Source organism: Narcine bancroftii, chromosome 10, assembly GCF_036971445.1.
Source record: "Narcine bancroftii isolate sNarBan1 chromosome 10, sNarBan1.hap1, whole genome shotgun sequence".
NCBI lineage: Eukaryota > Metazoa > Chordata > Chondrichthyes > Torpediniformes > Narcinidae > Narcine > Narcine bancroftii.
The window spans coordinates 23,238,929-23,253,271 of record NC_091478.1 but is presented as its reverse complement, the minus strand read 5'-3'; the positions used below and the strand labels follow the sequence as shown (position 1 = coordinate 23,253,271).

The 14,343-nt window shown below is 44.1% G+C and overlaps 1 protein-coding gene across 6 annotated transcripts in view; it reads right to left on the bottom strand.

Moving 5' to 3' along the window:
• Positions 1-4,053: 4,053 nt before the first annotated feature.
• Positions 4,054-14,343, bottom strand: part of wbp1la (WW domain binding protein 1-like a) — an 88,800-nt gene continuing 78,510 nt past the window's right edge. For all 6 annotated transcript variants that reach the window (XM_069900164.1, XM_069900165.1, XM_069900167.1 and 3 more), the window contains one exon: positions 4,054-7,138. In XM_069900164.1, the coding sequence (XP_069756265.1) occupies positions 6,369-7,138 (770 nt within the window). In that variant the 3' untranslated portion in view covers positions 4,054-6,368. The remainder of the gene's footprint in view (positions 7,139-14,343) is intronic.

The window sequence follows — 14,343 nt, the reverse complement described above, 5'->3', positions numbered from 1 at the left end:
TGACCATTTTTAAAATCAATCAACTATCTGGATAACAAAGCTTTGCATCTCTCTTGGTCAAATCCATACCTGCGAATTGTCCTGGTGTATAAAAAGTGCCATAATAAATCCAGGTGCCCAGATGACAGCAAAGTAATATCTTGAAACACAACTTCCATTTGTATACAAGACACACAGGAGGTTGCAGATGCTGGAATCTGGAGCAAAAAGGAATCCGCTGGAGGAACTCGGCAGGTCGAGGAGCATCAATGGGAGAAAAGCTTCAGAATATAAATTTGTCGCTTTAGGTCAGAGATGAGGAGGAATTTCTTTATCCTGAGGGTGGTGAATCTATGGAATTAGTTGCTGCAGAGGCCAAGTCATTGGGTAGATTTTAAGGCAGAGGGTAGATAGGTTCTTGATTGGGATGGGAATCAAGGGCTATGGTGAGAGGCAAGAGATTGGGGTTGAAAAGGATAGTAAATCAGCCATGATGGCTCAATTCTGCTCTAACACCTGAAAAAAAAGAGGAATGGCTGATGGTTCGACCTGAAAGCATATCAAGACATCGTTGGTCTATCAAGATGCTTCACACTTAAATATATTAATCTTTTCTCTGCCTGTCCACCTCTTTCAAGCTGCCTTAAACCATTAAAGGGAGGAAAGGGAAGGTTTCGTTGGAGCATCTCAAAGGGGGAAAAATTAAGAGAACGACGGGATTCTTGACATTAGGGCTGCAAGGGTTAAAAAGATAGAGGTGTGAAAGGGGAGGAAACGATCTGCAAATGCTGGAATCGTGAGCTGCTGGAGGGACTCAGGGAGACTCCATAGGAAGGGAAGGTCCGTGGTCGTTTCAAATCAGGACCCTTTACAAGAACTCAAGGAGAGAGAGACAGAGAAGTACTCTGAGCATTGTAGGAGATTACAGCAATAGACTGAGTGAATGGTCATGGTGGGTTTCAAGAATTACTACAATTTGAGATTCTTGGTGCCAGAAAACAGGAACAAAGAATGGATTTTATTTTATCCAGAATTCCCTGGGTTACAGTGGGATGCATCCAAACCGGTTTACATTCTGGGAAGTTTCATTTATTAGTCCAGGTTAGGAAATGTATATGAAGCTCAAGAAAATCCAAAGATATTTGATATGTTTGGTTTATATCAATGGACAAAGACTTCAGGGGAGATCTTGTCTGAGAAATCTGATGGAATTATTTAAGGAAGCAACAAGATAGACAAAATAGAGCCAGTGGATGTTGTTTACTTGGATTTTCAGAAGGCCTTTGATAAGGTGTCACACAAGGTTGGTAAACAAGAGTCCTTGATATTACGCAAGGTTCCAGCTTGGGTAGAAGATTGGCTGACTAGCAGAAGGTAAAGAGTGGGAATAAAGGAGGCCTTTATTGCTTGGCTGCCAGTGACTAGTGGTGTTCTGCGGGGGTCGGTGTTGGGTTCTCTACTTTTCATTTTATATGTAAATGATTCAGAATGGAATTGATGGCCAAGTTTTCGGATGATATGAAGATAGGTGGGTAGTGTTGAGGAAGCAGGGAATCTGCAGAAGGACTTGTCTAAGTTGTAGGAAAAGGACAAAAAAGTGGCAGATGAAATATTGCATAGGGATGAGGAAGATCATGCACTTTTGTAGAAAGAATAGACTATTTCTATGCAGGAAGAGAATTCTAAAGCACAGGTTCAAAGGGATTTGGGAATCCTAATGCAGGATTTCCTAAAGGGTAACTTGCAGGTCGAGTTGGTTATAAGTAAGGGAAATACAATGTCAGCAGTCCTTTTAAGAGGACTAGCATATACAGTAAAACCCCTGATATCCAGCACCTATGGGGATTGGTAGATGCCGGATAAGTGAATTTTCCGTTTGCTTGAAATTGTGTTGAGTGATTGATGAACTGACCACCGAGGGGAGGGGTGGGGGGAGCCAAATTTAAACCTTCGTTTTTTTTACCTATTTCTTTTTCACAAGTTCTTTGCTGGTTATTTGCTGGTCAATTGTTTGAATTCTGGATAACAGTAATTTTACTGTAAAAGCAAAGATGTAATGCTGAGACTTTAAAAGGCTTCAGTCACACCACATTTGGAGCACCGTGAGCAGTTTTCCATATCATCGGAAGGGCTGGAGAGGGTCCAGAAGATATTAACAAGGAGGTAATCTTATCCAGAATCTCCTTGGATTACAGTGGGATGCATCCAACAGGTTTACTCTCTGGAAAATTTCACCTCTTTTACTCAAGGTTAGGAAATTTGTGTGAAGCTCATGAAAATCCAAAGATACTTAATGTGTTTGGTTCACATCACTGGGCGAAGACATCAGGGGAGATCCAGCCTGAGAAGTCTGTTGGAATTTGCAGAGATGAGAGAGTTTAGGGCAGCTAGAGGAGCTACTGACTCTCAGTGCCAGAGACCCTGGTTCCATCATGCCTGCAGGTGCAGTCTGTGTGCACTTTCTCCAGGGTCTCTCTCTCACCCCCCCATCCCCCACCCATTCTGGGTACTCCAGTTTAATCCCAAAGGCATGCGCATTGGTAGGTTAATCAATAACGGTAAATTGCCCCCGGAAGGTAGAATCATGAGGCGCAGTTGGTAGCAATACGAGGAGAGAAGCGTGGAATTTGTGCGATGGGTGGTGAATCGTCAGCGTGGTCTTGGTGATTCGAAGGGCCTGCTCCAGTGCTGTACGATTGCTATCGTGGACCCTGAGCCTCAGTTTTGGATTTGGGTGGATGCTACTGAACCTTGTTGGAAACACCACCATTTTGTTTTGAGCTCTTAAAATTCCATTGAGCTTGCACCCTTTTAAAATTAACTCAGCAACCACATCATGCAGGGTATCAATCAGTGAGGACAGGTGATCCTCCCAATCATTCCCCTGTTGCTATGTGGAGTAACACTACCCACGGCAGCGCCCCGATGCTACACAGGGAGCGGTTACGTGGCATCCCATGACCCAGGGCGTACTGAATGCAGTGGTTTAATGTCAAGAGAATTTGGCAGTGTTAGATCTGTCAGCTGCAGGGGTGGGGGCAGGAGGATGTGTATAAATACAATACTGAAGACACTCAGCAGGTCAAATAGTGTACTTTACAAAACAAAGGTAAAGATACATAACTAATATTTTGGGCTTTAGCCTTTTATCTTTGCTCTATGAAGGCAAATAGCGCCTTTGGAAGACTACACAAAAGAGTCTGGAAAAACAACCAACTGAAAAACCTCACAAAGATAAGCGTATACAGAGCCGTTGTCATACCCACACTCCTGTTCGGCTCCGAATCATGGGTCCTCTACCGGCATCACCTACGGCTCCTAGAACGCTTCCACCAGCGTTGTCTCCGCTCCATCCTCAACATCCATTGGAGCGCTTTCATCCCTAACGTCGAAGTACTCGAGATGGCAGAGGTCGACAGCATCGAGTCCACGCTGCTGAAGATCCAGCTGCGCTGGGTGGGTCACATCTCCAGAATGGAGGACCATTGCCTTCCCAAGATCGTGTTATATGGCGAGCTCTCCACTGGCCACCGTGACAGAGGTGCACCAAAGAAGAGGTACAAGGACTGCCTAAAGAAATCTCTTGGTGCCTGCCACATTGACCACCGCCAGTGGGCTGATATCGCCTCAAACCGTGCATCTTGGCGCCTCACAGTTTGGCGGGCAGCAACCTCCTTTGAAGAAGACCGCAGAGCCCACCTCACTGACAAAAGGCAAAGGAGGAAAAACCCAACACCCAACCCCAACCAACCAATTTTCCCCTGCAGCCGCTGCAACCGTGTCTGCCTGTCCCGCATCGGACTTGTCAGCCACAAACGAGCCTGCAGCTGACGTGGACTTTTACCCCCTCCATAAATCTTCATCCGCGAAGCCAAGCCAAAGAAGAAAATGAAGGACAATGTTTGACCTGCTGAGTTCTTCCAGCATTGTGTCTTTACTTCAACCACGGTGTCCTCAGACTTTCGCATTTTACTGTTGTAGGGTTTGGTGGGCGGGGGGGGGTTGTGGTTAAAAAAAAAAGCAGTGACTTCAGCAGTAGTGTGGTTACTTAAAAGAAAAACAAGGACCATAAAATCACAAGATGTGTGTGTTTTTTTTTATTAAATCATTAAAATATCTATTGGAAAATTACAATGCGATGTTAAAACCAAGTGTAGCTAGCAGTTGGCAGAGCACTCAAAGAGTAATCTTCACATGAAAAATTTGATTTCTTGACCAGACTAGTCTGCCATGCATTATGAAAGAATTTTTTGCTTTCTGCACTTTTGTATCTTAACATTCTTTTTAAAGTTTTCAAATCAAAACACCAAACCTAACTTCAAATCCACACGTAGCCAGTTAATTCCAACACTTTATTTCTTCTTAAAGGAAACGTCAAAACTGGTCATGAATGGATTTGGAAATCCCATGGCCACCCGTTCCCTGAAAGGGTCTTCATGCTTCACTCAGTGTGGAGCTGAACGATGCAGGGTACAACAAATAACGGGGTTACTATAGCAGCTGTGCAGTCAGTTCCTCAGTCGCTCACAAAGGTTGACAAGCAGCCTCCTGCTTGGGCAAGTTCCTTTGGCTATATTGTGCATCGTTGTTTGGTTAGAATGAGAGCCCTGGTGCCTCATGTTCCCCCTGATGACACTTGAACCCTGGGTTCCTTCCCCCTCAGGTCAGCACCCGACCCCATGAAAGGTTACGCACAGTCTGGAGCAATCGAGATCAGACACTTTGGTAGATTCATCACTAACACACCATTGTGAGAGGGAACAACCATTCTCAAAATCACTGAAGATGAAAGCTTAAATGATCCACCACCAATAAACCTACAACTCGATGTGAAGTAAATGAAGTGATGCAATAACAGGCACAGTGAGGGGACAGGCAAGGAACAGAGAGAGGAAGGGTGAACATCGGTCACATAGTGGTAGGAACAATGTGGTAATGGATGAATTGCTGAGGTGTGACTGGTACTATTTCAGATTTGGCATCAAGATTTACATAGTCAAAACAAAGTAGGCACGCATGCAGATACAAACTCGAACACACCCCACTTGGATTCAAGTATGATATTGCACTGTTGGAGGAGTCATTGTTTGGTGGGGACGTTATCGAGGGTTCTTTCAGCTTGGTAGAGGAATGGAACTGTATCCCTCGACCAACACCTTGAGACGGTCATTCAGAGCTGTTTGAGAGAACTCATTGCGTGTATATTTAAATACCACGTTTCCTACGCTACAACTAGTGGCTGCTCTCCAAAAGTACTCCATTTCCTGTAAAGACCTTTGGGATATCCTGAGGTTATATGTATATGTATTATTCAAAGCCTTTCATTTTCTCGTACACTTACTCTGCGTACGAGATGTCATGTCGGCTGGAGAGCCTGCAATTGTGCTGGACAGTACGCGTGCGCACTCTCACACAGAGGAAGCTCTCGTCTCCTCTCTAATGAATTGCAGGCATTGAACTGGTAGAGGAGCCTGCATGTTCTGCACCTTTGTGCCCATCACAGATACAAATCACACCAATCAAATGGCATTCACTAACACACAAGTTTCGCATAGGAAACATTCAAATCTCAGAAACAGCACTCATATCAGCTTGGCACTACCCACATCATGGTCAACTTTATAGTGAAAAGACCCAGCAATAACCTTTAGAAAGCTGCATATCCCAGAAGATTTATAATTTTTTTTTGCTACATCATCTTTTTCGGGTGATCTGCTCATCTCGCCTTTCTGCACCTCCTGAATCTTCATACACGATAACATGAACAGTGAACGCAAAAGCGCAATGGCCAAGATCGTGTTTCAGTACACAAAGAGAGAGAGAGAGAGAGAGAGAGAGAGAATGCAGAAAGGTGCCCATTATGCAGTTTAAAGCTACTCTTCATAGTCCCAGAGAAAGAGAGAGAACCATCACCACCTCTATCCACAGGTACACCATGCTTCAAAGCCAAAGCTTCCCCACTTTGCTGAACACTTGCAATTTCAACCCAGATGTATCAAGCTGTAATTCCCACAAGGACACAAGGAAAGAAAAGTTGTCCTCTTCAAATAACTCAAGATGAATGGAGGGTGACAATCCCATGCAAATATATTTTGATTAAAAATTTAAATGCTGGATAATTGATGTTATAATTGCCTCTATACTGCAATAGAATGGGAATCATCGCAGAGTGCCACTCTTGTGGATCGGCTGACCTTTTTTGTGTGGTTCAGCGCTGACAGCTTGGTCTTTGACCCCCACCCCAGCACTCTGGCACGTGATGTCCTTTCCTTCAACCTTATCCAAGTACACTCGACACCAGAATGGTTCTGAGCTTTAACGAAACAAGAGTACAAGGAATTTCTCGGGCGCAAATGTTAAACAGGGCAGCTGAGATGGAAGAGCTGCAGTTAAGTCTGGGAGCTGTGCTGAAGCTGAGCTTGCTGCAACTCATTCTCATTGATGGTGTCCAGCAGCAGGCACACGGGCTCCTCTGTCATGTCTGGCCGGCACTGCTCCTTGTGCTCCCGCTCCTCGTGCGCTTCGGCTAGACCCTCCTCCTCTCGTGGGTCCACGCCGGGACAGGAGTCGCAAATGTTGCAGCTGTCGCAGAACTCCATTGCGCTCCCCAATCCATCAATCAAACCGTCGAGCTCTTTCGGGTCATCATCCCGGTTGCAAACACAAACCTCGATGCCAGAGTCACCGGTGAACCTGCGGTGCCTCCCAGGAGTCTTGTCTATGTCCTTGATATCCAAGCAGGACTGGTGATGCCAGCTCTCGATCTTGGAGGACGAGCTAGGGTCATAATCGGTCAGCTGCTCCTTCTCTGGGCAGTCTAGCTCCCCTTCCAGGTCCAGGGAACAGGTCTGGACGGGTTCCCGCTCAGGGCCCGCCACCGGATCCTCCACTTGGTCGTAGGTCAGCTCCTTGTTCAGGCTGCGCTCGGAGTAAACGTCCGGAGAATCCAGATCCACCACGCTGGCTTGTCGAGGCACAACCTCACAGACCGTTGAGACAGAATTAGGAGGGGTGGTTGGATGCAGGATTGGCTCGGAGCTAGATGAACCATTGCACACTGCAGCAGACTGCTGATTTAAGGTGCTGTAGGGAGGTGGTGGTGTCACAGGTCGATTCACCACTTCTTCGTAAGCAGGCAGCAAATAACTTGGTAGAAACCCTGTACATTGGAGGAGAAGAGGTAAAAAATCTTAATTTATAAATACATTCATGTCAAATGAAGGTCAATAGAGTTGGAGATTTACTCTTTGGAGCGATGAAGGATGAAAGGTGATTTAATAGAGTTCTATAAGATTACAAGGGTCTTGGATAGGGTGAACAGCCAGCACCTTTTTCCCAGGGTGAAATAATGAATATCAGAGGACATCAGTTCAAGGAGAGTGGAGGAAAGTTTAGGGAGGTGTCAGAGATTTTTTTTTTTTTTTTTTTTTTTTTACACACGGACAGTGGAATGCATTGCTGGGGTTGGTGGTGGAGACATTCAAAAGATTCTTAGAGAGTTGCATGGAAGAAAACCAGAGGTTTATGAGTGTGAGAATTAGACTGTTGTGGAGAAAGTTTTCATTGTCGGCCGAAGTACTGTGCTGGAACGCTCGAACAAGGAGCAAGGTGAAGTATTGAAACAAAACCAAAGAACGTTGGGGGAAAAAAAAACTCAGCAGGTCAGGCGGCATCCGTGGAGTGAATGATTTTAATTTAAACTCGGTTTCTGGATTTCCAGCAGGCGCAGTAATTTAAAAAAAAAACTCCAATGACAATCTTCCACCTGGGTTTGTTGTCGCCTTCTGGACTTGAATTCTACAACTTTTACAATCTGTATCAGCATGGGCCCTGTCTGTTCCAAGTTAACCATCTGCGTTTTCTTGCTCTCGATTAACATAGTTCACCCTGTCAGGAACATCATGCCTCTCCAAAATTTACATTCTTTTGTTAGTTTTCTCCTGCTCACATTTTCTTCCTTTTGCTACTTTTATGTTTTCTTCGTTCAGTTTCTCTTCAACCTCCTCCATAAACATCAACCAGATGAGCTCATTTACAAATTTAGCTTCAAGATAACCCTGGCCAGACTTTCAGAGATATTTCTTTTATCACGTCTTCCCTTCCCATTCCAGTATCTGTATTTATTAATTTTCTACACCAAATGTGACAGTTCTTTGGCCGTATTCAGGAGATAAGATACGGGCTAACACCATATAGGGTGGTAAGAAGACACAGCATGCTTGCTTTCATCAGTCAAGTCTCTGAGTTGCAGACACAACTCTACAAGATGTGGGTGAGGCAACACTTGAATTGTATGTAGTTCTGGTTGCAAAATTGGAGAAAGGATGTCCTTCAGCAAGAAAGGTGCAAAACAATTTACAAAGGTGTTGCTGGGATTGGTGGGCTTTACAAGGGGAGGCTGGAACTTTTCACCCTGGAGTGAAGGAGGCAAAAAAAAGGGGGATCTTATAAAAGGTATACAAAATCACGAAGGGCACGAATTAGCAGTCAGTCTTCTTCTAAGGATTGAGGAATCCAAAATGAAATTTTGGGGAGAGGGGAAAGATTTAAAGGGACCTTAGGGCACATTTTTCCCACAAACAGCGGTGGACATATGGAACGAGTCAGAGGAAGTAGTAGGGGCAAGTATAATTGCAATGCTCAAAACACTTTTATACGGCACATGGATGTGATTGGTTTAGAGCAGGGGTGGGCAACTTTTTTTAAAACTCGCATTCCTCCTCAAGTAATCCCTATGCCACAAGTGTTCTGTGATTGGTAAGGGATTGCTTAAGGCAGAATGTGAGTGGGAAGGTTGAAAACCACTGCTTTTGACCCAAATATTACTGAAATATTTTGGTTGAGAAAAATTGTTATTGGCCCATTTCCTTTGAAGTTCTGAAAACATGCACATAATGAGTCAATGAGGTACGATTAAAACAGTGGTTTTCAAACTTTTTCTTTCCACTCACATATCAACTTAAGTAATCCCTTACTAATCACAGAGTACATGGCATAGGGAATACTTAAGATGGAATGAGAGTTTTAAAAAAAATGTTGCCCATCCCTGGTTTAGAGGGATGCAAGTCAAATGCATGCAGATGGGACGGGCTTGGTCAGCAAGGGTGAGTTGGGCTAGATGCTGTCAACCTACAACTATTTCAGCCAAAATCATCTGTAGTTTTAGTTAAACAAAGCCATTCAGTCCATCAAGTCTATGCTAGAGCCATACAGAGCAATTCCATCAGTCCTATTTCCCCTCTCCCTACTTTCTACTCCAATGCTGCAACTTTATTCTCTCTCATTTTTCTCCCCAATTCTTTTGTTGCCAGTAGGTTCATTAGCCTACAATGCACTCACCCAGAAGGCACATCAACTGGACCCAGTCTCCATTATAAAGAAGCCAATGAACCTAGTACAGTTTTGGGACATGGGAGGAAACCAGAGAATCCATGTAAACCACAAAGTCACAGGGAAAATCTGCAAGCTTACAAGTTTAAAATCTGAGGAAGATTTGCAAGCAGGCAGGCAAGAAATTACTTCAAAAAGATTCGGGTGTCACCACAATAGTTGCTAAACTATTGGAGAAAAAGTTTTAATTAAGAAAGCAAGTGCTGCTGTAAGACTCTAACCTGCCACGAGAGGGTGGGGTGGAGCACACCCTGTTCTGAGCCTATTTACCTTACTTATCCAAGTGCCAACAGCCTCAATCCTTAAAAATGTCAATAGTCGGAGCCATACAGCATGGAATCAGGCCCTTTGGTCCAACTTGCTCAAGCTGAACCAAATGTTTCATCCACTCTTGACCCACCTGTCTGCATTTGGTCCATATTCCTCTAAACCCATTAGTATCTGTTCAATTCTTTATTTAAACATTGTAATCGAACCTGCCTCAGTCACCTCCTCTGGCAGCCAATTCCATACACCCACCATCCTATGTGTATATAAAAAAAAATGATTCCTCAGGTTCCTGTTAAATTTCTCTCCCCTCACCTCAATCTGTGTCCCTGCTTACCAATTCCCCTACTCTGGTCAGAAGACTGCATTCACCCAATTGATTCCTCTCATGTTTCTGTATACCTTTATGAGGTCACCCCTCATCCTCCTGTATTCCAAGGAAATAAAGCCCCAGCCTGCTCAACCTCTCCCTCCTGGATCCCTGTGCTCTACAATGTGTTGAAATCTACAAGAATATCAGGGTTGTATGTGATGTCATGTATATACTCTGACAACAAATCAGAACTTTGAACCACTGACTGTCCTAATGCAAGTCACTCTTTTGCACTAGGATTACTGTGAATATTTATCGTCTAACTTGTGTATTTATTGTCTCTTTTGATTCAATTTAGTTAGTTTACAATTACAGTTTTTTTCTTTACAAGTCATCATAAGATAAAGGAATAGAAGCAGGCCTTTCAGCCCATCAAGCCTTCTCTGAAACTCCACCTTGAGCTAAACCACTTTTGGCCTTTTCCCCATATTCCTTGATACCCTGACTAATTAGACACCCATCAATCTCCTCTTTAGACTCCCCCAATGATAATGAATTCCACAAATCCATGACCCTCTGGCCAAAGAAATCTCATCTCTATTTGAAATGGGTTCCCTCTAATTCTAAAACTGTGCCCTCTTGTCCTGGACTCACTCACTAAGGGAAACATCTTATTCACATCTACTCTGTCCGATCCTTTCAGCATTCAAAATGTTTCTATGAGATCCCCTCTCATTCTTCTATAGTCCAACAAATGAAGTCCAAGAGCTGATAAACGTTAGCCCTTGCATTCCAGGAATCATCCTAGTAAATCTTCTCTGGATTCTCTCCAACATCATATACATGGTGAGATTATGGCGTTAAAAAGGAAAAACGTTATTGAATGTTATAGCAATAAAAAACACGAGTTTATATCAAACATGACCCAAAAGAAGTGGTGGCACTAGAGTGATACTGGATCTATCGGATCTTAACGAATATGGATAAGGTATATTCTGTGATGCTTAGGGCTATTACATGGCCTTGATAGATTTGCAAGATGTATATTATTCGGTTGCAATCTGCCCACAGCACAGGAAATTATTAAAATTTTCCTGGAAGGGAGAGCTATGGCTCAAATCCAGTATAAAGCTTTGCGGAATGGGCTGACCTTGGCACCCAGGACATTTACCAAGTTACTGAAGCCAGTGTTGTCAAGCTCAGGAAAGAGGGGCAAATGGTAATGGTTACCTAGACAATACTCTTATTGTGGGCAGATCATTTGAGGAAACAAAAAGGGCAGTAGCAGCCCCCTCGAGATTATTAAACCACGTGGGGTTTATTATACATCCCGAGAAGTCAGTGTTGGTGCCTACTAAGAGGTTAAAATTCCTCGGCTTCATTATTGATACAGAAGACATGAGGATAAAGAGGCAGAGATCAGGACTGCCTGCAGGGGGCTCATGACAATTGTTGTCTCTCCATAAAAATGGTGGCCAGGTTGATTGGGAAATTGGTGGCGGCTTTCCCGGAGGTACTGCATGGCCCGCTACAGGTTCCTGGAAAGAGACAAAATATCTGCTCTTTGACAGGCCCATGAGGCTAACTAGTGAGGCCAGATCCAACCTGGTATGGTGGATTGACCATATCTCGCGGGCTGACGTGAGGATAGACCTCAGAAAGGTGGACCTGAAGATCAGGTCAGACGCCAGTGGCAAAGGTTGGGGAGTCACGAATCTAAAGGTCTCTACTGGGGGCAGATGGACAGACATAGAGCTCAGGGAGGCCTCTAAATCAGGCATCAATTATTTGGAAATGCTAGTGGGGTTTCTAGCACTAAAGTCTTTCTGTGCGAGGGTGTGGTGAATGTCTGCCAAGCTGCCTGTCTCCCCTCTGGTGAGCCTTGCTGTACTAGCATTGGCTGTGCATTATCTCTACTGTTAAGGACAATCCCTTTGGGTATAACTGTGTATGCACCCATTGTCTTTCATTATTGTACCATGAGTTTCTGCTAAAAAAAAACCATGATTATTGTTTGACTACATCGTTTTTGTCTGGTACTTCAGAGGGAAGCTGACATTCATGTACTGCTGAGGGTGGATAACACTTCAGCACTGAACCACCTCAATAATATGGGAGGTCTTAAATCTCTCTCCAGTAACAAGTTAGCCATTGAGACTTGGCACTGGTGTATTCAGAGAAGCATTAGGTTACTGCTGCCTACCTGCCCGGTCAAATCAACATACAGGCGGACCTGATGTCCAGGAAATTCAATGATAGCATTGAATGGACTCTGGGTAAGAAATATTTTAAATGGCTAGCAGACACCTTGGCAAGCCAGAGATCAATTTGTTTGCATCCAGGTTTAATGCCCAGGTTCCGAGGTTCGTGTCCTGGGTGCTGGATCCCCAAGTGGAGGCCATTGATGCCTTTACCTTAGACTTGTCAAAATTTAACTTTTATGGATTTCCCCCATTTGCCTTGGTGGCAAAGTGTCTGAATAAGATACAGGAAGACAATGCCTCATTGGCCTTTCCTCTGGGAAAGTTCCTAATTGGCCTTCCCAAAGTTAGTTCCCCATACTCCTTAGGGACTCAGTTGATATTCACGAAAAGCAGAGGTCTGCTAATCCAACCAGTTATCAAAGATATATCTCATTCACTGTTTCACTTAAGTCTGTTAAGTTGCAGGACTGGAGAGCAAGGATCGACATAAACACTCTGCAGCCTAGAACTCTGGACATCCTGTGGGCATCTTGGAGAAAATCTACTCAGAAACAGTATGCCTCCTATGTGGGGAAATGGAAAAAGTACTGTGCCCAAATCGGACTGAATGAACAGTCAGCCCCTTTCGGAGGCGTACTGAGTTTTCTAACCGATATGTTCTACATCCAGGGGGCCAGCTACAGCACAGTGAATACAGCAAAGAGTGCGCTGGCTGCTTTCTTGACGTTCCAGGACTCTGAGCATGACATGATGAACCACCCCCTGATCAAAAGATTTATGAAAGAAGAGTTCCTCTTGCATCCTCCGGTACCCCAATATAAGGATATTTGGGACATAAAGATTGTTTTGGACTTTCTAAAGCTACTGTCACCAACTTCCAGTTTGGATTTATGTAGCCTGTCCCATAAGCTGATAATGCTGGTGGCCTTGACATCAGCCCAGAAGGTACAAATTTTGTATCACATTAATATGGACCATATTCGTTGGGAGGAGGACTGTGTAAGCATTCAAGTTAGACATTTTGAAACATAACAGACAAAGAAGATCTGGGACAGAATTTTCATTATATGCATATGGGGAAGATGAAAGATTGTGTGTTCGATTGTTTTAAAAGATACGTCGTATGTACAAAACGTGAGAAATACTCTTTATACACTATAAGAAACGGCATCAGTGGGCTACCCCCCCCCCCCGACAGACATTGGCCAGATGACTGCGGGAGCTCATTAGAGTGGCTAGAGTAGATATTTCTCAGTTTGGGTCCCATTCAACTAGAGCGGTGGCGACCTCAGCAGGCCAGTTCCCTATTAGGGATATCCATCACCAGGCAGGACGGAGCAATGAGAGAACTTTTAACAGGTTCTACAATAACTTTAAACTCAAAGGGACTGAGTTTCACAGCTTCCATTCTACACATGGCAGATTGAACAAGGGGACCCATTGAACTGATTATGGTCTGTCGGACCACCCGAAGGGGATAAGCCACTGAACTACAAACTCTCATGCTGGCAAACCAACGTACATTGCGAAGAATGATGAAGAGTTAAACGAGCACTTACCTGTGCAAAGTTTGACGATTATTATTCAAGCTACAGGAGTTGGTGAGTCATCGTGCTCACCTCTCCCTCCCCTCTTTTTTGTTTATTATGGATAAAGATGTTTTGGTTGCAATAAACATGTTCAGTTACAGATTTGTGTTATGGTTGGTTCGTTTGTGCATTTAAGTTCAGTGGCTTCCCCCTTCTGGACTGTAAAGGAATGACTGCGTATGGGATCTCACGTTGACTCACCAACTCCCGTTGGGAAAGTGCTTCATATTCTCCCCATCCAAATAATAATCTGCTTGTTTATTTCCTCTTCCAAAATGTACAACCGTACATTTCTCAACATTGTATCTCATCTGCCATTTCTTTGCTGACTCTCCTAAGCTGCCCAAGTCTCTCTGCAACCTTTCGGTTTCTTCAACACTTCCTACTTTACCACCCATCTTGGAGTCATCTTTAAACTTAGCCACAAAACCAATGAATCCATAATCTAAATCATCGATATACGTTGTAAAAAGCAGCTCCAACACCAACTCCTGCGGAACTCCACTCGTAACCAGCAACCAACTGGAACAGGATCCCTTTATTCCCACCCTCTGCCTTCTGCCCAGCAGCTAACGCTCCACCCAGTCTAATATCTTTCCTG